Source organism: Indicator indicator, chromosome 2, assembly GCF_027791375.1.
Source record: "Indicator indicator isolate 239-I01 chromosome 2, UM_Iind_1.1, whole genome shotgun sequence".
In the NCBI taxonomy this organism is placed as follows: domain Eukaryota; kingdom Metazoa; phylum Chordata; class Aves; order Piciformes; family Indicatoridae; genus Indicator; species Indicator indicator.
The window spans coordinates 66,701,272-66,724,832 of NC_072011.1; the positions used below are offsets into that span (position 1 = coordinate 66,701,272).

Below are 23,561 nucleotides of genomic sequence, written 5' to 3' on the forward strand. Positions count from 1 at the left end.
CTAGATGGCTATTATCAAAGTAATTAATAGCAGCTATCTAGATCGCTGTTATTAAAAGCATGAAGAGCAACTTTCTGGATCGTTACAAATTAATATTTTCTTCCCCTAGTCGTTACTCTTAAAAGCATCAAATTTTTTCTCGTTTGTTTGTTTGTTTTCCTGGAAGCTTTCTATGAAAGCTTTGCTACGGAAGTGCTTTAGATAATGAAAAGGGAGGAGGGGGAAAGAAAAATTCATTTTATGGAGCAGGAAGATGTCCAGACTGATGCAAACGGATCTTTAATTGCCTGAAAACTCTGTTCTGTTTGTTTCCACCTCACTGCGAGCTGGCTTTTGTTGCCGCCGGAGGGTAACTGGCTGGGATTTGTAGCAAGGGATGGGATGCGAGGAGCTCTGGTTGGGAAGTGCCCTACCCGCCCCCCCCCCCCGCCGCGGTGTGCTTGCAGCTGCTCGCCAGGCTTCACCGGGAGGCACTGCGAGGAACCCATCGACTACTGCCGGCTGCTCAGCGTCACCTGCCGCCACCAAGGAGTCTGCCTCAATGCCCCTGGGGGCTTCACGGTAAGTCGATCCATCCATGCTCGGCTCCTTCAGCCCTCCAAAGCCTGGCAGCTTCAGAGCAGCAGAGCCTGGGCTGCAGTCACAACCCTGAGAGACAAGAGGGAGGTGGATCTGAAGGAGTTTGCTTTGTTTCCACCAATAAGCCGAGGGTGAGGGGCTGGGGGAACATGGGGTTTGTTATTGCTTCTCTGCTGAGGCTCTTTTGGGCTGTGTTAAGGGGGCTGAAGAGTATTCTTGCAGTAAAAAGGATGTGCAACTAATTGTCCTCCAGAGCTGTTACCCTCACTTCCACCCCAAAGCTATTCCCCCTCCTTCTATCCCTGCAGGCCCTTCTGAGAAGCCCCTCCCCAGCTTTCCTGTAGGCTGGTAAGAGAATAATCTGTGTGTTGGGAAGGCATCTCAGAGATCCATGGAATGGATTGGAAGGGACCTCAGAGATCATCCAATTCCAACCCCTCTGCCATGGGCAGGGGCACCAGAGCAGGTTGCCTCTTCCCACCTGGCCTTGAACACCTCCAGGGAAGGGCATCCACAGCCTCCCTGGTAACCTGTGCCAGCATCTCACCACCTTCACTGCCAAGAATTTCTTCCTCATCTCCAGGCTCAGTCTCCCCTCTCCCAGCTCAAAGCCATTATCCCTCATCCTGGCACTCCCAGCCCTTATCCAAAGTTCCTCCCCAGTGCTCCTGGAGCCTCTTCAGGTATTGGAAGGCTGCTCTGAGGTCTCCCTGGAGCCACCTTTTCTCCAGGCTGAACAGCCCCAACTCTCCCAGCCTGTCTCCATAAGGGAGGTTCTGCAGCTCTCTGATCATCTTCTTGGCTTCCTCTGGAGCTGCTCCACAGTTCCAGGTCCTCCTTGTGCTGAGTGCTCCAGAACTGGAGGCAGTGCTGAAAGTGGGGTCTGAGTAGAGCAGAGCAGAGGGGCAGAATCCCCTCCCTTGTCCATAGCAATGTTCAGCTGTGGGAAGCATTGACTGCTGGTGCTGTTGTGTCAGGTGCAGGTAGGAATTGTCACTCCTTAGGAAATGGATTTTTTCCCCCCTTGTGCCTCATACTCTCATATTTCATATTTCCATATCTCAATTCTCCTACCTCTCATTTCAGGGCATAGTTGCAGTCATCACAAATCATTTCCTTTGTTCCTTCCCCTGTTGCCCATCCTCCTGGGAACAAAAGTCAGGATCTGTGTATACACTGAGATAGGATTTATCAATAGGAAAACAGAGTGTAGCTGTGTAATTAATTCCACTTAATGAACACAGATCACAGCAGACTGTGCTGGTTTGAGGCCAGCCAGAACATCTCTTGCCCTGAAAGGGACAAAAGAATGACACACGCAAACGGATTGGAGAGTGATGGAAAGTTTAAATGGAAAAGCAATTGGTGAAAATACAGAAAAAAAAACTACACAGCATAGTGGCAAAGAACATCCCAAAGCATACAGAGTCCCCTACATAGTACCCAGAGGTTTCCCAATCCTTCCTTCCTCCCACCTGAGGATCTACCCAATCCCTCAGGGCTCTTCCTTCCCCCCCTCCCACTGCTAGGCAAGTCTCAGGCTGGCCAGGTCTGAGACTGCCCCCCCCCCCCACCTCCATTCTCCTCCTGGCATTAGGCCTAGACAGGCCTAAGAGGCCTGAGATACTCCCCCAGCATTACCCGATAAGAGAGGACATCTCCCATGGGAGCAGAGAGGGAAGAAAGAGGAAGAGAATGACTCTGCAGATGGCCTTATAGGGTGCAGGATTTATGGGTAGAAATACACCACTTCCTGTGTCCACCCCTATTGGGCGGGCACCCAGGACACCAGAGGTGTATCTCATGCAGCAGTGGCAGGGGGCGCCCAGCCCAAACTGCCACACAGACAAAGCAGGTTTAATGAGATGACCTGACACAGAGTGATGGAGAAGGATTCTCTGCTGTACTTCACTCATTAAGCAAAATAAATCATTTAATGGAGTGAGTTCAGTCCTGAGGGGGGGGGGGGGGGGGAAATGATCTTAGATGTTGGTGACACTTGAATGGGTACAGCCAATCAGAAGCTTTGAGAGAGGAAGGTTGTTTTGTTTCCTAGTGGCAGTGTAGTTCATCATATGCAAATCTGATCAGGGCTGCTTGGTAGGCTACACAAATTAAGGGAAAATTGTATTTAAGAGAGGGAAAGGCAATGAAAAAAGAACTTGAGATAAACTTGAGTGGCTGCTCCCTGCTCAGGGAATCACCAGGGTTGGCAAAGCCCTCTGAGAGCAGCAACCCAGCCCCCCCATAGCCACCAAACCCTGGCCCTGAGTGCCATGGCCACAGCTTTCTGGAACACCTCCAGGGATGGGGACTCCACCACCTCCCTGGGCAGCCTGGGGCAGTCCCTGACCACGCTTGCATCAAAGACATTTTTCCCAATCTCCAACCTAACCCTCCCCCAGCACAATTCCAGGCCATTTCCTCTCCTTCTATCACCTGAGACTAGGGAGCACAGCCCAAGCCCCAGTTCCCTGCAGCCTCCTCTCAGGGAGCTGCTGAGAGCAATGAGGTCTCCTCTCAGCCTCCTCTTCTTCTGCAAAGCAAAAATGATCAGAGGGTTGGAGAACCTGTTGCATGAGGACAGGCTGGGAGAGTTGGGGCTGCTCAGCCTGGAGAAGAGAAGGCTCCAGGGAGACCTTAGAGCAGCCTTCCAGTACCTGAAGGGACTACAGGACAGCTGGGGAGGGACTTTTTTCAAGGGCTTGTAGCAGCAGGGCAAGGGGTTTGAAGCTGGAGCAGGGTCGATTTAAGTCAAACATTAGGAAGTTCATAGAATCAGTCAGGGTTGGAAGGGACCACAAGGATCAGCCATGGGCAGGGACACCTCACACTGGATCAGGCTGGCCAGAGCCTCATCCAGCCTGGCCTTAAACACCTCCAGAGATGGGGCCTCAACCACCTCCCTGGACAACCCATTCCAGACTCTCACCACTCTCATGGGGAAGAACTTTTTCCTCACATCCAGTCTGAATCTCCCCACTTCCAGCTTTATTCCATTCCCCCTAGTCCTGTCACTCCCTGATAGCCTAAAAAGTCCCTCCCCAGCTTTCTTGGAGCCCCCTTCAGATACTGGAAAGCCACAATAAGGTCACCTCGGAGCCTTCTCTTCTCCAGACTGAACAGCCCCAACAGTCTGTCCTCATAGGAGAGGAGCTCCAGCCCTCTGCTCATCCTGGTGGCCCTTCTCTGGACACCTTCCAGCATGTCCCTTCCCTCTTGTAACAGAGGCTCCAGAACTGGACACAGTACTCCAGGTGGGGTCTCACCAGAGCTGAGCAGAGGGGGAGAATCACCTCTCTTGACCTGCTGGCCACACTTCTCTTGATGCAGCCCAGGCTCTGGTTGGCTTTCTGGGCTGCAAGTGCAAGTTCTGTGAGGGTGTTGGAACACTGGAACAAGGAAGGCCCCATCCCTGGAGACATCCAAGGTCAGGCTTGATGGGACTGTGATCAACCTGCTGTAGTTGGGGACATTCCTGCAGGGGCTTCAACCAGGTGGCCTTTGGAGGTCCCTTCCAACCAGATGCATTCTACAGTCCCACAACATTTCTGCAGTCTTCCCATTTCCCTTTCTTGTCTCCTCTGTGGCTGTCCTGCTGCTGTCTGCTGGTGATATGCAGTGCCTCTGTGCAGCAGGCTGGACAGAGGAGTTGTGTCAGCTGTCTGCCAACGCCTGCCTGACCCACCCAGAGGCCTGTGCTGCTGGAGCCACATGCATTGACCTCAGCCAGCTGGGAGAGCGACCTCTGCCGAGGTGCCTCTGTCCTCACAACGCCACAGGTAAGGGCTCTGCAGCTCAGGCACAGCTTGCTGGCTGCACTGCTTCTGGAGCACTCAAGTCTAGCAATGCTCAGCTTGCAAAGGGAAGGACTAGAGAAGCGTTTCTGGGGGAATCTACATCAGGCTGTGCCCAGGCACAGATCTGGGCTGGGTGCAGAGTGAGACCCAAGGGCAGGACCCAGCACTTGGCCTTGCTAAACCATTTTTCCACTTCCACTGGTTTCTTTTCCCATTCCTGGGTTTGGGGGAGGACAAAGCAGTGGCCTTTTTTTGACTCAGGCTTAACAAGCATCTGCAAGCAGACAGGCCATGAACAGTTTCACATCTAATTGTTGCTAATTGTGTTTGCAAATGCTGAACACTACAGCTGCAGCCTTGGCATTAACATTCAAATCATCTCTGGAGCAGATTCATCTGAGGGAAAGCAAAACATGACATGGTGTACCATGCTCAGCTGTGAAAAGATGAACAGGGGTTTAAAAAAGCAGGAAGAAGCATTCCACAGAAACACAGAACCTTAGGGGGTTGGAAGGGACCTCTGGAGCCCACCCAGGCCAGCCCCCTGCCAGAGCAGGGGCACCCAGGGCAGGGCACACAGGAACACAGCCAGGTGGGGCTGGAAAGTCTCCAGAGAAGGAGACTCCACAACCTCCCTGGGCAGCCTGCTGCGGGGCTCAGCACCCTCACACCAAAGAAGTTTTACTTCATGCTGAATTGGAGCTTCCTGGCTTCCAATTTGTGCCCTTTGCCCCTTGTCCTGTCATGTGTCACCATTGAAAATAGGGAATATTGTGCCAGGGGAGGGTGAGGTTGGAGGGGGGGAAGAATCTTTTTGCTGCAAGAGTGGTCAGGGACTGGCAGAGGCTGCCCAGGGAGGTGGTGGAGTCCCCATCCCTGAAGGTATCCAAGAAATGTGTGGCCATGGCTCTTGGGGCCATGATTTGGTGGCCATGGTGGGGTTGGGCTGCTGCCTGGACTGCATGAGGCCTCTTCCAACCAAACCCTGTCTCTGATCTTATGAGTCTAAATTCTCTCCAGTACTCCCAAAAGATGATTTAAAGCAATAGTTTTGTTCCAAATAGTAACAAAGATATGATTCATGGTTGGGTTGGGGTTTTTTTAGGACCATGTCATGAATTCTTCACCTTTTTAGGATTTTTGGGCTTGTTTGTTGGTTTTTGTCATCCCCAGGAGAATCCTGTGAGGTGCAGCCTGGCACCTGTGGCTCCAGCTCATGTGCAAATGGAGGGACCTGTGTTGAGTATGAAGATCACTTCAAGTGCATTTGCCCTCCAGGTGAGTCCTTGGACATTTGTTGTGTTTTCTAAGCAGGACAAAGAAAATGTCACCCAAAATATGCAGGAAATCACATCCCAAGGACAATATCTCACCAGATGTGCAGTGAACCTTTGAATCAAAGCATTACAGAATGGTGGAGGTTGGAAAGAACCTCCAGAGATCATCCAGTCCAATACCCCTGCCAGAGCAGGGTCACCTGCAGCAGGTTGCACAGGAACACAGCAGGTGGGTTTGGAATGACTCCAGAGGAGGAGGCTCCACAATGTCTCTGGGCAGCCTGCTCCAGGGCTCAGCACCCTCAGAGTAAGGAATTTCCTCCCCATGTTAGGATGGAACTCCAGTCCAAGACTGGAGATGAGGAAGAAATTCTTTACAGTGAGGGTGGTGGAACACTGCAACAGGTTGCCCAGGGAGGTGGCTGGGGCTCCATCCCTGGAGACATTCAAGGTGAGGCTGGACAGGACTCTGAGCAACCTGATCTAGCTGAGGATGTCCCTGCTGACTGCAGGGCCTTGGACTGGATGAGCTTTGGAGGTCCCTTCCAGCCCAGCCCATTCTGTGGTGCTACACACCCCAGGATGCCATTGGCCTTCTTGGCCCTGAGGGCACATTGCTGGCCCATGGGGAGCTTGTTGACCACCAGCACCCCCAGGCCCTTCTCCAGGGAGGTGCTTTGGAGCAGGTCAGCTCCTCCCCTGTGCTGGGAGCAGGGAGGCAATCCCACTTTTCCCCTGTGTTGCTCTCAGAGTGCTGTACCCTGCCCACAGCCCTGCTGCCAGTGCCCTGCTGAGCTGTGGTTCAAGGTTCTCTTGGTGGTGCAGGTTTTGGAGGGGAGAGATGTCAGCTGGCTCTCCACACCTGCCTGCTCTACAACACCAGCTGTGCCCCAGGAGCAGCCTGTGGGGATCAGCCTCAGGGACTGCACCACTCCTGTGTTTCTCCATGCCCTGCAGACTCAGAGGTAAGCTGATGTCCTGCAGACCCTCCAGGCCTTGGGGGCAAGTCCCAGAAGTTATTCTGAGAGCAGTGAGTTGAAGGATCCTCATTCCCCATGGGGTGTCCTCAACACATTGCTCCTTCTTGACAGATCCTTACTCAGAGCATCCTCTCCCTTGTGGAACAGGGAGACCTAAAAGTGAATGATGTGAAGTGGGAGCACTTCATGGCATCAGGCAGTGCTTGGAAGGGACCTCTGGGGGTCATCAAGTGGGGAGGGCACCTCTGGAGATCATCAACTTGGAAGTGGCCTCTGGAGATCATTGACTCCAACCCCCCTGCCAAAGCAGGATCCTCTAGAGCATGGTTATAGACTCACAGGCACGGGGTTGGAAGGGACCCTCAGAGGTCATCTTGTCAAACCCCCCTGCAGGCAGCAGGGGCACCTCCAACCAGAACAGGCTGCACACAAGGGCATCCATGTGGATTTGGAATGACTCCAGAGAAGGAGACTCCACAACCTCTCTGGGCAGCCTGCTCCAGGGCTCAGCACCCTCACACCAAAGAAGTTTCTCCTTCTGTTGAGGTGGAAACTCCTGGTTTCCAGCTGGTGTCCATTGCCCCTTGTGCTGTCACAGGACACCACTGAGCAGAGCCTGGCAGCTTCTTGCCCCCCTGACATTGCTCAGATCCCCTCTCAGCCTTCTTCTCTCCAGGCTCCAGAGCAGGAGACTCCACAACCTCTCTGGGCAGCCTGCAGCAGGGCTCAGCACCCTCACACCAAAGAAGTTTCTGCTCATGCTGAGGTGGAACCTCCTAGGTTCCAGTCGGTGTCCATTGTCCCTTGTCCTGTCACAGGACACCACTGACCAGAGCCTGGCCCCTTCTTGCCCCACACCCCTCAGATATTTACAGACATTGCTCAGATCCTCTCTCAGCCTTCTCCTCTCCAGGCTTCACCCCCCCTCCCACCAGCCCAGGTTGCTCAAGACCTCATCCAACCTGGCCTTGAACACCTCCAGGGAGGGAACATCCACAGCCTCCCTGCTCAACCTGTTCCAGTCTCTCCCCACCTTCATTGCCAAGAATTTCTTCCTCATCTCCAGTCTCAGCCTGCCTTCGTGAATTTTCACTCCCTAAATCCCCTAATGTCCTGTGCTGGTCCAGACAGATCCTCTCTTGCCCCGAAAGGGACAAAAGAATGAGACTCACACAAACAGATTGGAGAGTGATGGAAAGTTTAAATGGAAAAGCAATTGGTGAAACTACAGAGAACTACAAACTACAAAGCATAGTGACAAAGAGTATCCCAAAGCGTACAGAAGCCCTCACAGAATTCCCAAAGGCTTCCCAATCCTTCCCTTCTTCCCACCTGAGGGTAAACCCAAACCCCCCAGGGCTCCTTCTTCCCCCTCCCGCTGCTAGGCAAGTCTCAGGCTGGCCAGGTCTGAGACTGCCCCCCCTCCATTCTCCTCCTGGCATTAGGCCTAGACAGGCTTAAGAGGCCTTGAGGATACTCCCCTGGCATTACCCGATAAGAGAGGACATCTCCCAGGGGAGCAGAGAGGAAAGAAAGAGGAAGAGAATGACTTTGCAGATGGGGCTTTATAGGACGCAGGATTTATGGGTAGAAATACGCCACTTCCTGTGTCCACCCCTGTGGGTGAGCACCCAGGACACCAGAGGTGTATCTCATGTAGCAGTGGCAGGGGGCACCCAGCCTAAACTGCCACATGTCCCACAAACCACCTCAGGACAGCATCCTGCAAAAAAAAAAAAAAAAAAAAAAAAAAGAGGAAGAGATGAAAAAAACCCTCCAAACCTGACTGTTTCCAGAACATTGCACAGAGTTTTCTTTGCCTTGACACTGAGCATCACTTTCTTCCAAGCCATTGTCCTGTTGGAAAAAACAAAAAGGACTTCAAGTCTAAAATCCACTACATGGAGCACAGAAAAAAACAAAACAAAACAAAACACGAAACAAAACAACAACAAAAAAAAAAACTCTTAATTTTATGGTCAATTTAAGACTTAATCAAAGCCAAATGAACATTAGAGGATTTCTGCCCAGAACTGTTATTATTACAGATCTTGATGACATTAGAAGGAGGTCCAGACTCCATCAAACTGAAGCAGCAGCTCATCTTCTAGACACAATTGCTTGGAGATGAAAATGGAGGCTTCCATTCTTCCCCTCCTCAGAGAAATTAAATGGGAGCCTTAAAAAAAAAAAAAAGGCAAAGGGAAGAAAGAACTTTTTGTTTCTTTCTTTGTTTTGCAAGAATAGAGGAAGTATTAAGTAAGTAATAGTAGCAAATAAAAGATGAAAGTGGGGGGGAGGAGAGGGGAAATGCTGTTCCAGTCCAGGTTTATTCATCTTATCTTCAGGTGGCAAAGAAGGATTCTGTTCATCACTGGGCACAGATATATGATGGATAAAGATTCAAGGAGAAGGCAGGGAGACCTCAGAGCTGCATTTCAATCTCTGCAGGGGAGCTGCAGGCAGGCTGGGGAGGGACTGTGCAGAAGGGGCTGTGGGGATAGGACCAGGGGCAATGGTTTGGAACTGGAGCAGGGCAGGGTTAGGTTGGACACCAGGAGGAAGTTCTGCACAGTGAGGGTGGGGAGACACTGGAACAGGCTGCCCAGGGAGGTGGCTGAGGCTTCATCCCTGCAGACATTCAAGCTCAGCCTTGCTGTGTCCCTGGGCAGCTTGCTCTAGCTGGAGATGTCCCTGCTTGCCTGTCGGACAGGATGCCCTTGGAGGGTCCCTTCCAACCTGATGCCTTTTGTGATTTTGTGGGGATCATGAACTCCACCACATGAAGAAAAGTCTCCTTCTGTCTTTGTCCTCCTTGCCCTCAGGTGTGTGCAAATGGAGGGAGCTGCTTCTATGAGGAAGAGAAGCAGAGAGCTCACTGTGTCTGTGCTCCTGGCTGGACAGGACAAAGGTGCCTGGAGGACATCAATGACTGTGAGGAGAACCAGTGCCAGCATGGAGCCACCTGTGAGGATGAGACCAACAAATACAGGTACCCATGGGATGCTTGCCACAGGAGCTTCCAGGGAGAACTTGATTTCCTATGGAGATGTTCCTCCATCCAGTGACAGTTGCTGCTGCAGAAAAAAAATTGGAATTTTTCTGTGCTGGCAAAATTGTCCAATGTGTCCTGTCCTTAGTGAGCAGTAGCAGAGAGCAGAGTCATAGGATCAGAGAATCATTCAGGCTGGAAAAGATCTCTAAGATCATCCAGGCCAGCCTTCTACCCAGCACCTCCATGACCACTAAACCATGGCCCAAAGTGCCACATCTGCTCTTTTCTGAACACCTCCAGGGATGGGGACTCCACCACCTCCCTGAGCAGCCTGTGCCACTCCCTGACCACTCTTGCTTCCTCATATCCAACCTATCCCTCCCCTGGTGCAACTTGAGACCATGTCCTCTTGTCCTGCCTTTAGTTGCTAGGGACAGAGCCCAACCCCCAGCTCACTGCAGCCTCCTCTCAGGGAGCTGGAGAGAGTAGTGAGGTCTCCCTTCAGCCTCCTCTACCCCACACTGAACACCCCCAGCTCCCTCATCTGCTCCAGACCCTTCCCCAGCCCTGTTCTCCAGACCCTTCCCCAGCTTCCTTGCCCCTCTCTGGACCTGTTCCAGCCCTCAATGTCCTTCTGGGAGCCCAAAACTGAACCCAGGACTCAAGCTGTGGCCTCAGCAGTGCTGAGTCCAGGGGGACAATCCTGCTGCCCTGCTGCTGCTGCCCACACCAGGCCAGGCTGCTGGTGGCCTTCTTGGCCACCTGGGCACCCCCTGGCTCATCTCCAGCTGCTGGCACCCAGCACCCCCAGGTCCTTTCCTGCTGGGCACTTTCCAACCACTCTGCCCCTAGCCTGGAGCCTTCATAGGGTTGCTGTGTTCCAAGTTTTTCAATCTCATCCCACTGGCCTCAGCTCATGGATCAGCCTGGCCAGGTCCCTCTGCAGACCTTTCCTGCCCTCCACTGAGTGCCCTCTGCAAACTCACCAAGGGCACCTGGCTGCCCTTACCCAGCTCCTGGATCCTCTGCTTGGTGCCCACAAGGTAATGGCAAGTGAACACCACTGAGCTACCTTGAGAGTCTCAGCACATTTAAAGCTGCTCTTTATCCTTGGCTTTCCCCATTCCCTACCAGCTGGATAAATTAAGCTGTTTCAGAGGAATTATTACCTTTTTTTTCTTTTTTTTTTTTTTTATATCTAATTTTCCATTTTCAAATTTATTCATCTTATGCTCTCCAGGAGGCAATTGAAGTGCTAGCACCTAGCTGGCAGTGCCCTATAAAGTGAGCACCATGATCTACACAGCTTTCTGGAGCAGTAATAGACTCCTTCCACTAAAGAAAGAGGGGGAGGGGGGGTGGGGGAAATGACTTTTTCTCCTCTTTGCTGCAGCTCCAGAAGCTAGGGGAATATATGTCACAAATCCTCAGGGAATAGCTGTGTAGTAAGTTATGGAGCAGCCTTCCTGCAGGTGCCTGCAGAAAGCAGGAGGGGAGCTAAACAACCTTTTAGCCCTTTTGTGAGGGTGTGAGAAGGTTTTACTACAGGTAGCAGAGAAACTAATGCCTGCTGAGTAAATGCAGTTCAACTGCTTGGACTGCCCTAAGGAAATTAAATAAACAAAAGAAACCAAATCCTAAACCCATATCTATTCAAAGAACAAACTCCAGGCTTCAGTGCTCCCCTGGGCCTCCTATCACAAGACAAAAAGGAATCACAGAATGATAAGAGTCAGAGAATTGGTTTGCTTGGAAGAGGCCTTTAAAGGTATTGAGTCCAACCATCAACCTGAGACCATCTCTGCCTCTTTAACACACCTCCAGGGATAGGCGTTCAGCCAGGCTTGCAGAACCTCTAGTGTGAGGTATCTCTGGCCATGGAACTAGATGATCCTTATGGTCCCTTCCAACCCTGACTGATTCTATGATTCTAACCCTTTCAGGCAAAGAAGGTTCTCTGCTATGTCCAGCCTAAAGCAGGGGAGGTTTGGATTGAGTGTTAGAAGAAACTTCTTGAGTGGTGCAGCTTGAAGCCACTTTCTCTCCTCCTATCACCTAAGACTAAGGAGCACAGCCCAACTCCTAGCTCCCTGCAGCCTCCTCTCAGGGAGCTGTAGAGAGCAATGAGGTCTCCCCTCAGCCTCCTCTTCTTCCCACTGAACACCCCCAGCTCCCTCAGCTGCTCCCCCCCAGCCCTCTTCTCCAGACCCTTGCCCAGCTTTGTTGCCCTTCTCTGGACCTCCTCCATCCCCTCAGTGTCCTTGCTGGATTGAGAAGCCCAGAACTGAACTCAGTATTCAAGGTCCTCCAGACTAAACACCCCCAGGTCCCTCAGCTCCCTCTTCTCCAGAAGAGATGAGTCTTGGCCACAGCTTTGTTAAACTCTGGCAACAGCCCAACTTCAATTAGCTTTTTCTGCCTGTCTGAGAGGTTCTATCAAGAGTAATGATCTCTGAGTAATGAAGTCTTGTGCACTGGTGGTGGGCACAGCACCATTAGAACATCAGGATTTAATGAAGATGACCTCCTGTGGGTACTGCAGCAGCACTAAAACCCTGAACCTGCCACCAAAAGCTTGGACCCAGGGCTTGAGCTGCAGCTTTCCTCTGCTGCAAAACTGAAAGGCTTTAAAATATACTAGAGAAGGAGTTGTCTGCAGCTCTGTGTGGGGATGGAGCTTCTCTTTCTGAAGGGATCTCTAGCTCAGGAACTTCTCTATCTGATACTCACAAAGTGAAGGTTTGGAGGTCTGGCTGTCTGCAGGTGATTGTGGAGGCTGCCTGCTGCAGGTGATCAGATCCATGGAGTCATGGAATGGGTTGGCTTGGAAGGGACCTTCAGGAGCATCCAGCTCCAACCCCCTGCCATGGGCAGGGACACCTTCAGTTCCAACCTTCAGGTTGCTCAGGGCCTCATCCAGCCTGGCCTTGAACACCTCCAGGGAGGAGGCAGCCACAGTCTCCCTGGGCAACCTGTACCAGAGTCTCCCCACCCTCACTGTCAGGAATTTCTTCCTCCTCTCCAGTCTCAATCTGCCCTCCTCAAGCCTTAATCCATTGCCCCTTGTCCTATCACTCCCAGCCCCTGCAAAAGATCCCTCCCTGACTTTCTTGTAAGCCCCTTTCAGGCACTTGGGACCAAGCATATACAGTGCTGCAGACACATCTGAGGGATTTCCTAGAATTGTTTCAGCTGGAAAATCCTTCTAAGACCATCCCTCCCAGCCATCAACCCAACCCCACCATGGCCACCAAACCATGGCCCCAAGGGCCAAGTGTCAGAGGTGCTCAGTGACGGGACAAGGGGCAATGGTCACAAGGTGGAACACAGAAGGTTTCACTTGAACTTCAAGGGAAAAAACTCTGTTGTGTGGGTGCTGAGCCCTGGGGCAGGCTGCCCAGGGAGATTGTGGAGTCTCCTTCTCTGGAGCTCTTCCAGCCCCACCTGGCTGTGCTCCTGTGTGAGGTGATCCAGGCAAACCTGCAGTATTAGGTGGGTTGGACTCAGTGATCTCCAGAGGTCCCATCCAACCCCTACAATGTGGAGATTCAGGGATTCTAGGATTCAGGGGATCTGAGATTCTGGGGTTCAGGGATCTGGGATTCTGGGATTTAGGGGATCTGGGATTCTGGGATTCAGAGCATCTGGGATTCAGGGATTCAGGGGATCTGGGATTCAGGGGATCTGGGATTCTGGGATTCAGGGTATCTGGAATTCAGGGGATCTGGGATTCTGGGATTCAGAGCATCTGGGATTCTGGGATTCAGAGGATCTGGGATTCAGGGGATCTGGGATTCTGGGGTTCAGGGGATCTGAGATTCAGGGATTCAGGGGATCTGGGATTCTGGGATTCAGGGGATCTGGGATTTAGGGATTCAGGGGATCTGGGATTCTGGGATTCAGGGGATCTGGGATTTAGGGATTCAGGGGATCTGGGATTCAGAGGCTCTGGGATTCAGGGATTCTCTCTAATCAGCCCTGCTGGTTCCTGTGGTGGTTGTCTCATGGCTCTGCTCTCATTTCCATGCCAGGTGCATCTGTCCTCCTGGTTACACTGGCAGCTTGTGCCAGCTGGCTGTAGGCAGCTGCCTTGGGAACCAGTGCTCTGAGCATGGTGTGTGCCAGGAACACCTGGACAGCTACAGCTGCAGCTGTGCCCCTGGCTACGAAGGAGCCTTCTGTGAAGCTGAAACAGATGAGTGCTCAAGTTCCCCTTGCAGGAATGGAGCTACCTGTGTGGATCTTGTTGGCCACTTCTCATGTCACTGTGCTGCTGGCTTCAAAGGTAACTTCACCCCTGGGGAAAGGTCTTGCTCTGCAGGTGTGGCTGCCCAGCCTAGAGGAACACAGAGCTGCTGTGGTTTGATAGGACCTCTGAGATCATCAGCCCAAGACCAGCGTGGACATGAAGGTCAGATTCACAAATTGCATCAGGCTGGAAGGGACCCTCCAAGGGCACATTGTCCAAACCCCCTGCAGGCAGCAGGGACACCTCCAGCTAGAGCAGGATGCTCAGGGTCACAGCAAGTTTGAGCTTGAAGATCTCCACCACCTCCCTGGGCAGCCTGTTCCACTGTCTCCCCAGCCTCACAGTGCAGAACTTCTTCCTGATGTCCAACCTAACTCTGCCCTGCTCCAGTTTCAAACCACTGCCCCTTGTCCTATCCCCATAGCCCCTTCTGCACAGTCCCTCCCCAGCCTGCCTGCAGCTCCCCTGCAGAGATTGAAATGCAGGTCTCCAGCTCTTCCTTGGAGGCTTTCTCCCTCCCATCTCAAATTCTTCCTCAGAGGCTTTCTCCCTCCCAGATCAGGATCTTTCTTGGAGGCTTTCTCTCTCCCTGATCAAGATCTTCCTTGGAGGCTTTTTCTCTCCCAGATCAAGATCTTCCTTGGAGGCTTTCTCCCTCCCCGATCAACATCTTCCTTGGAGGCTTTCTCCCTCCCAGCTCAAGCTCTTTGGGAGGAGCTAAGGCAGTGAGGTGGTTTAAGACCACTTCACCAGATGGGCACACATTAGATCATAAAAAGTTCCCTCTGAAGAGGGACAGCCTTTCCTCAGCAGCTGGAATTATTTATTGTAGAATCATAGAACTCTTTTGGTTGGAAGGGAACTTGAAGTTCATTGAGTGCAACCTTCAGACTAAGACCAGGATGGACATTAAACCCTGGCCCCAAGTGCCATGGCCACACCTCTCTGGAACACTTCCAGGGATGGGGACTCCACCATTTCCCTGGGCATCCTCTGCCAGTCCCTCACCACTGTTGCAGCAAAGATATTTTCCCTCCTCTCCAACCTAACCCTACCCTAGCACGATTCCCAGGCCATTTCTCTTCCTCCTTCTCCTTCCTTCCCCTCCCTGATTCTGGAGAGAAGAGCCCAGCCCCCACCTAGCTCCAACCTCTGATCAGGGAGCTGTAGAGAGCAATGAGGTCTCCCCTCACTGGGTGCCAGCCCTCATAAAAGTAAAGCTGCCTCATGATCTAGGTGGGGCTGTGCCTCCTGAGTGCAGGGGGGTTGGACTAGATGACCTTTGGAGGTCCCTTCCACCCCAAACCATTCTCTGATCACTTTGAACCTTCTCTTGCTGGTACTTCTGAACTTGGTGATGTGGTTCCCTGTAAGGAGTTTAGGAATCCAGACCCTGAGCCATGGTTTATTAAATAGCTGATTAAACATTAAGTGTTGCCACTAATGGTGTTTGGATGAGTTGTGTTAATGTTGACTTTGAAAGTGGAAATGCAGCAAATGATTTCTATTAACCTGCTTTGATGTTAAAAGTCATTTGTAGCCAATTAGTGATTTTTTTTTTTTTAATCTGCTCTTCAAAGGAGCTTCTCAGCATCCATTTCAAATGTGGAGCTGAGATTAGCTGCATGCTGGGAGGGGAGAAAAAAAAAAAGAAAAAAAAAAACAACAAGGCTTCTTTCATGTCTTGAATAGTCAGAAAATTTGGTCTCTCACAAGCTTCAGAGTTTTCTTTTAATTCATAGAATGGCTTAGGTTGGAAGGGACCTTAAAGCCCAGCCAGCTCTAACCCCCTGCCCTGGGCAGGGACACCTCCCACCAGCCCAGGTTGCTCAAAGCCTCATCCAGCCTAGCCTGGAACACCTCCAGGGAGGAGACATCCACAGCCTCCCTGGGCAACCTGTTCCACTGTCTCCCCACCCTCACTGTCAGGGATTTCTTCCTTGTCTCCAATCTAGATTGACTGTGCAACATTTAACTACAGTCCATGGATCACCGTTTGTGCTCAGGTGTGAAAATTCCCTAGCAGCTGATTGCAGGAAGGTTTGGGTCATGCCCCCTGTGAGGTGCAGCTACCAGTTCAGGACTCTCTGTTACAGCACTTAGCCAGCACCATGGAGTTATTTGGGTTAGAAAAGAGCTCCAAGATCATCCCAGAGATGATTCTTGTCTGCAGCACACAAAGCCCAATTGTCTTAATTGTCACTGCTTGGGTTTTAAATGGCAGCAGGGAATATCAGCAATGGTGTGGGCAGCAGGAGCAGGGCAGGGATTGTCCCCCTGGACTGGGCACTGGGGAGGACACAGCTTCAGTTTTGGGCTTCTCACTCCAGGAAGGGCATTGAATGCTGGAGCAGGTCCAGAGAAGGGCAACAAAGCTGGGGAAGGGTCTGGAGAAGAGGGCTGGGGAAGGTTCTGAAGCAGCTGAGGGAGCTGGGGGTGTTCAGTGTGGGGAAGAGGAGGCTGAGGGGAGACCTCATTGCTTTCCACAGCTCCCTGAGAGGAGGCTGCAGGGAGCTAGGGGTTGGGGTCTTCTGTCTAGGAACAAGTGATAGGATGGGAAGAAATGGCCAGAAGTTGTGCCAGGGAAGGGTTAAGTTGGAGATTAGGAGGAAAAATGTCTTTGCTGCAGGAGTGGTCAGGGACTGGCAGAGGCTGCCCAGGGAGGTGTTGGAGTCCCCATGCCTGGAGGAGTTCCTGAAAGCTGTGGCCATGGCACTTGGGGCCAGGGTTTGGTGGCCGTGGGGGGGTTGGGTTGCTGGTTGGACTGCGTGATCTCAGAGAGCTTTTCCAACTAATCCAATGCCAGGAGTCTGTGATCCCTTTCCTGTGCATCACATGGGGAAAGAGGAACAGAGCACAGGCTGGCCTCTGCTCTCTGCTTCTCCATCCTTTCTCAAAGGTGCCAGTGACTGAAATGACACAAAATTATTGGCACAGCTGAGGAAAACTTGCCTGAATAACAGCAATTTTGTGTAATGGGGGGGGGGAGGGGGGAAATCCCTGCAGGATTGTGCATGCCCTCAGCAGGGAAGCTTCCTGCCTTCCTGATTGTCCTCCTTCCCACGCTGCCTGGCACAAACAGGCTGCCCTGAGGAGCAGTGGAGCAGCAACACCCCTGGCACACAGAATGTCTTCCAGCACCCTGGGCAGTCACTGAGGGCAGTGAGATCAGCATGCAGGCTGTGACCATCCCTCATGCTCCTCAGCCCCAGTCTGTCCCTGCCATTTGAGCACCATCCCTGATTGCTTCAGGTGGGAAAGGACCCTCCAAGGGCATCTTGGGCAACCCCCCTGCAGGCAGCAGGGACTCCTCCAGCTAGAGCAGCTCCTGCATCAGCACAGTTGTCCTTACTTAGCCTTTTGCCATCTCTAATTTCAGGAGAGACCTGTTCTCTACACGTGGCTGAGTGCCTGGACAGGCCCTGCTGGAATGGGGGAGTCTGTGAGGAAGACCTCAATGGCTTCATGTGCAACTGCTCCTTTGGTGAGTCATCACAGCTTTGGTTTGACTGCAGGTTTGAGCTCCACACTTGGTGCATGAGGCCTCTAAAGCCTTGAGTGAAAGGTACAGAGAGGGTGGTGCTGACTGGTGAAGAGGAAATCTTTGATTTGTCTCTCCTGTTTCACCTTTTTGCCAGTTCCTGTGGCTGCTGGAGTTGCTCTTCAATGAGGTTGTCCTTCCCATGTGCTTTGCATTCCTTGCTTCAGGCTGTTCCCTGAAGCTCTGCCACTTGTTGCCCTTTCCATTCCTCTCCCAGTGGCCTTTAACCCTGCTCTTGTTTAAGGATAATTAATGTTTGGTGCTGAGGTGCTTCTGCAGCCTCCTCAAAGCTCTACTGCTTGCAGCCAGCAAGCTTCTGCTTAATTCTGACTTGGTGCTCCTTTCCTCAATCACTTGAGCTTTTCTCTGGGTTTTTAAGCCTATGACCATTTCAAACTTGCTGTCTGGGGAAATTTTTTGCTCTGTAGAGTCTGATGATCATTTCACTCCACACCTTGCTTGCACACAGAATAAATAAGTCCAGCATTCCAATTATTGGGAGGAAATTGCTGACAGTGAGGGTGGTGAGACCCTGGAACAGGTTGCCCAGGGAGGCTGTGGATGTCCCCTCCCTGGAGGTGTTCAAGGCCAGGCTGGATGAGGCCCTGAGCAACCTGAAGCTTGGAACTGAAGGTGGCCCTGCCTAAGGCAGGGGGTTGGAGCTGGATGGGCTTTAAGGTCTCTTCCAACCCAACCTATTCCCTGATCCTATGGAATTCTGGGGACTGCCTATGCAGGTTTTCTTCTTCTTGTAGTTCAGCTGAACTAAAACATTGTCTAGAATGCCATGACAGCCTTCCTGGAGACAGTGAGCAAGGATTTTACTCACCTCTTGTTCTTCAGCTTCCTTTTACTCACCTCTTGCTCTTCAGCTTCCTTTTATTCACCTTTTGCTCTTCAGCTCCTTTTTTTTGGAGAGGGACTTTGCCTGAAGGTGTCTGAGACAGGACAAGGGAGAATGATTTGAAGCTGAGGCAGAGCAGGGTCAGACTGGAGCTGAGGAAGAAGTTCTTGAGTGCCAGGGTGGTGAGACTCTGGCACAGGCTGCCCAGGGAGGCTGTGGCTGCCTCCTGCCTGGGGATGTTCAAGGCCAGGCTGGATGAGACCTTGAGCAGCTGAGTCTAGCTGAGAGGTGTCCCTGGGCATGGTGGGGAGCTTGGAGGAGATGAGCTCTGAGCTCCCTTCCAACCTGAGCCCCTCTGTGAAGTTTCACCTAGATCAGTTTAAGCCTGCGATAATCACAGGATTGTAGGGGTGGGAAGAGACCTCTGGAGATGATCCAGTCCAAGCCCTCTGCCAGAGCAGGGGCACCTAGAGAATGGAAGTTTTCCTTCTGTCATGTTTCAGAAGAGGTCATCAGTCACTGCATACCAGAAGTTCTTAAGGTAGCATCTTGTGTTGAGAAAAAAAAACCAACAAAATAACCCCCCGAAGAGCTTCAGGAAGATTAATTTATTAAAATAACACAAAAAAAAAAACAAAAATAACACAAAAAAAAAAAAAAAAAAAAAAAAAACAAAAACAAAAAAAAAAAAAAAAAAAAAAAAACAAAACCCCAAACCCTAAGCTAAATAAAATTGTAGGAGGAGGAGATTTCTAACCCAGCTGTTTCCATGGCAACCTCCCTTTCTCAGGGTTCTAGGAACCTTTTCCTGCTTTCCTCAAGGTGCTGCTCATCACTTCCATTGTGTGCTTTGTGTCAGTGGGTAGAGATTCCTGGTGAACCCAGCCACACAATGAGGTGAAATGCCTGACAGCAGAGGGGGGTGGGGGTGGTTTGTATTCCAATGGGGTCTCCAACATCTGATTGATATTAGGGAGAGCTATACAAGATGCTTCCCATTTTGCAGTAGCATCAGCATCAAGATGGTCCAAGGAAGTTCCTGAGGTGCTGCTTGGTTGGGTTTTAAGTGGAGGTTTCATTGGCTGTGGGCAAACCATGAAATTGTTTGGTGCTTTAGGCAGTGGTTGGCACTGGAATAGGTTGTCCAGGGAGGTGCTGGAGTCCCCATCCCTGGCAGGGTTACAGAAACCTGGGGCCATGGTGGGGTTGGGTTGATGGTTGGGGTGGATGATCTCAGAGAGCTTTTCCCAGCCCAACCCATTCCATGATTCTATGTCCATTTCTCTAAGTTGAGAGCATATTAGGGCTGCAATTAAAGAAAAAAAAGTCATGTTGTAGACCATCCTAATCCAAGACCTGGATGCAGTGGTGAGGTCTCACCAGAGCAGAGGGGGAGAATCCTCTTCCTTGTCTTGCTGGTCCCACTGGTTTTGGTGCAGGTTGCTCAGAACCCCACCAGGCTTGGCCTTTAATATGCCCAGGGATGGAGCCTGCACCATGTCTCTGGGCAACCACTTCCAGGGGCTGCAGTGAGGAGGGGCTTGGGCTCCTCTGACATGCAGCAAGTGACAGGACAAGAGGACACAGCCTCAGGTTGTGCCAGGGGAGGTTCAGGTTGGAGCTTAGGAAGAATTCCTTCCCAGAAAGGGCTCTCAGGCACTGGCCCAGGCTGCCCAGGCAGAGCGGTGCTGGAGTCCCCAGCCCTGGAGGTGTTTCAAAAGCACAAGGATGTGGTGCTGACGGTTTGGTGGCAGTGGCTCAGCAGCAGGGGTAGGGTTGTGAGCTCTGGGGGAGTGGTGACCTCAAAGGTCTCTTCCAACCTCAACAATTCCCTGATGCTCTAGCTAGTCTTTCTAGAAATAGCTACTGCTCCTCTAAGCAGTGCTCTGGCCTGAGTTCATATGCTGAGAAGTCTGCTCCCACATTTCCTGCTGGTGCTGATAACTGAGGTTGGAAGGATCTGGAGAGGTCATCCATGTCCATTCAGTTAGATCAGGTAGGTCAAGATCCAGAATCCTCCACCTACAGAGATGCCACAACCCTGAGTTGTGACCTGTGCCAGTAGTAGCTCAGGGGTCAGTGCTCCACCTGACTGCCTCAGCAGGTCCAGGGGTGACAGCAAGCTGGGAGAAAGAATTGATGTGCTTGAGGAGAGGGGTTCCAGGTTCTGGTGAGACATGAGCCACCAAGCTCTGCAAAATTCAGCAGCCCCTGGGCCAGCAGAAGCTGCTGAGTCAGTGCTGGGATGGATGTGCTGCAGAGAAGGTCCTGAGCTGCTGCCTGGGTGAGGACATGAAGGTGGGCTGGGAATGCACTCTGCTGGTGGTGAAGGCTAAAGACACAGAAGGCTGCTGTGCTGCCTTGGCCCCAGCTGGCAGGGAAGTGCCTCCAGGTCTGCTGGCTCTGCCCTTGCAGAGGGGGTGGGGGAGGGAATCCGAAGGAGAACAGTGAGGAACTTGGCTTTGTGGAAGCAAAATCAGGAGCTGGGGCACTCCATCCCATCAGCAGGCAGAGGCTCAGCCACTTCTGGGAAAGCTCAGGACACAGAGGAGTTAATGGGGAAGAGAGACCCCATGGCCAGGAGTAACAGCTCTGAGAGGGGACTGGAAATGTCTCATCCAGCTGCAAGAGAGCTTTGCTCCTTTGGCTGGAAACTCAGATGTGAGGGAGCCCAGAGGCAGCCTTGGGCACAAGACCTGCTGGGTCTGAGCTCTTCACTCTCCTCTCCAAACTGCTGAGCCACCTCCACCTTTAGACTTTTGCTTAGGTTTTACATGGTGGAGCTCCTTCTGTCGTCTGTGATTTATACAGCAAAGGATTGATTGATTTTTTGGTTTCATATAAAGGATTTGGGGAGGTTGTGGATTCTTTCCAGTGGAGGGGAGGAGACACTGGAGCAGGTTGCCCAGGGAGGCTGGGAATGCCTCCTCCCTGGAAGTGTTCCAGGCCAGGCTGGATGAGGTCTTGAGCAAGCTGGGCTGGTGGGAGATGTCCCTGCTCATGGCAGGGGGTTAGAGAGAAGAGGGAGAGGGAGAGAGAAGATTGACACTGGAGAGGAAGAAGAAATTCTTGGCAGTGAGGGTGGGGAGACACTGGAAGAGGTCTTGAGCAAGCTGGGCTGGTGGGAGGTGTCCTTGCCCATAGCATGAAACTAGGTCATCTTGAAGGTCCCTCCCAACCCAAACCATTCCATGACTCTATGACTGTGTAGGAACAGAGCCTTAAGAAGTTTCTCATTAAGTTCAAGTGAAGCCTCCTGGCTTCCAGTTGGTGTCCCTTGTGCTGTCACAGGACACCACTGACCAGAGCCTGGCCCCTTCTTGCCCCCCACCCACCCCTCAGATATCTACAGACACTAATCAGATCCCCTCTCAGCCTTCACCTTTCCAAACCAACCACCCCCCAGGGCTCTCAGCTCTCCTCACCAGGCACTGCTCCAGTCCCTCCAGCATCCTTGGAGCCTCCTTTGGATTCTCTCCAGCAGATCCCTTCCCCCTGGGAAGCCCAGAGCTGGACACAAGGGCACATTGCTGGCTTGTGATGATCTTCTTGTCCTCCAAGCACTCCCAGGTCCTCCTCCAGGGAACTGCTCTCCAGCAGGTCACCCCTCAGCTGTCCTGGAGCATCAGTTGTGAACACAGGGGGAAAGATGTGGTTGAAACTACATTGGACTCTCTTGGTCTTAATTGCTTTGTGCCTTGGCTTCATCTTTGCCCTGGACCGGACTTTATCTTTGCCCTGGACTGGATTTTTTTGTCTTAATTACATTTTCTCTTGGCTTTATCTTTGCCCTGGACTGGACTTTTTTGTCTTAATTACATTTACTCTTGGCTTTATCTTTGCCCTGGACTGGACTTTTTTGTCTTAATTACATTTCCTCTTGGCTTCATCTTTGCCCTGGACTGGACTTTATCTTTGCCCTGGACTGCACTTTATCTTTGCCCTGGACTGCACTTTATCTTTGCCCTGGACTGGACTTTATCTTTGCCCTGGACTGGACTTTATCTTTGCCCTGGACTGGACATTTTTGTCTTAATTACGTTTCCTCTTGGCTTCATCTTTGCCCTGGACTGGACTTTTTTTGTCTTAATTGCATTTCCTCTTGGCTTTATCTTTGCCCTGGACTGGACTTTTTTTGTCTTAATTACATTTCCTCTTGGCTTTATCTTTGCCCTGGACTGGACTTTATCTTTGCCCTGGACTGGACTTTTTTGTCTTAATTACATTTCCTCTTGGCTTTATCTTTGCCCTGGACTGGACTTTTTTTGTCTTAATTACATTTCCTCTTGGCTTTATCTTTGCCCTGGACTGGACTTTTTTGTCTTAATTACATTTCCTCTTGGCTTAATCTTTGCCCTGGACTGGACTTTATCTTTGCCCTGGACTGGACTTTTTTGTCTTAATTGCATTTCCTCTTGGCTTTATCTTTGCCCTGGACTGGACTTTTTTTGTCATAATTACATTTCCTCTTGGCTTTATCTTTGCCCTAGACTGGACTTTGGGGGTTTTTTTGTTTGTTTGTTTTGCTTAATTACTCCATGTCTTGGCTTTATCTTTCTGCTGTAGGTGATGGTTGAGTTGTGTTTTTTTCTTGAATCAGTATAGATTTTTTTTTTTTGTTAGTTAGTCTGGAATGGGAGACAATACCAACTGCACTGCTACCTCTTAACACATGAAGGCATCACCTGCAGGTCTGCATCCAAGCTTTAAAACAGGCAAACTTTGATGGCAAGGTGGCCTCACTGCAGCTGTTAAGCATCCTGATGAGTTTCCCTCTCCACACCCCTCCCAAACCCTTCTCCACCAAGGTCTCAGTTCTCCTCTGTGACCCTCAGGGTGCTCTGGGCACCTCCAGCTGAGGAATTGGTCCCTGGCATTAATTCCATCTATTAAATGAATGCTTTGGTCCAGTCAGAAGCTGCCCTGCCTATTCCCCAGCATTTCTGCACCTCTGGAGCTGCTTCTAAAATATTTCTGTGTTGAGAGGCAGAGCATTGGGCAGGGGGATGGAGGTATCCTCAGCAGGTCTGCAGGTGACCCCAAGCTGTGTGGTGGTGTGGTTGAGGTGCTGGAGGGAAGGGACCCATCCTGATGGACCTGGATAGGCTGCAGAGCTGGGACCAAGCCAAACTCATAGAGTTCAACAAGGCCAAGGGCAAGGTCCTGCAGCTGGGGCAGGGTGATGCCAAGCACCAATCCAGGCTGAGTGAGGAGTGGCTGAGATCAGTCTGGAGGAGAAGGCCTTGGGGGTGTCAGCTGGTGACAAACTCCCCAGGAGCCATCAATGGTCCCTGGC

General features: G+C 51.5%; 1 protein-coding gene across 1 annotated transcript in view; it reads left to right on the forward strand.

Moving 5' to 3' along the window:
- The window catches only part of EYS (eyes shut homolog), a 103,614-nt gene that overhangs the window by 16,095 nt on the left and 63,958 nt on the right, over nt 1–23,561 (forward strand). Inside the window, exons 5-11 of the mRNA XM_054397483.1 lie at nt 447–561; nt 4,202–4,361; nt 5,553–5,657; nt 6,482–6,621; nt 9,462–9,628; nt 13,663–13,916; nt 17,260–17,364. Coding sequence (XP_054253458.1) covers nt 447–561; nt 4,202–4,361; nt 5,553–5,657; nt 6,482–6,621; nt 9,462–9,628; nt 13,663–13,916; nt 17,260–17,364 — 1,046 coding nt within the window. The remainder of the gene's footprint in view (nt 1–446; nt 562–4,201; nt 4,362–5,552; nt 5,658–6,481; nt 6,622–9,461; nt 9,629–13,662; nt 13,917–17,259; nt 17,365–23,561) is intronic.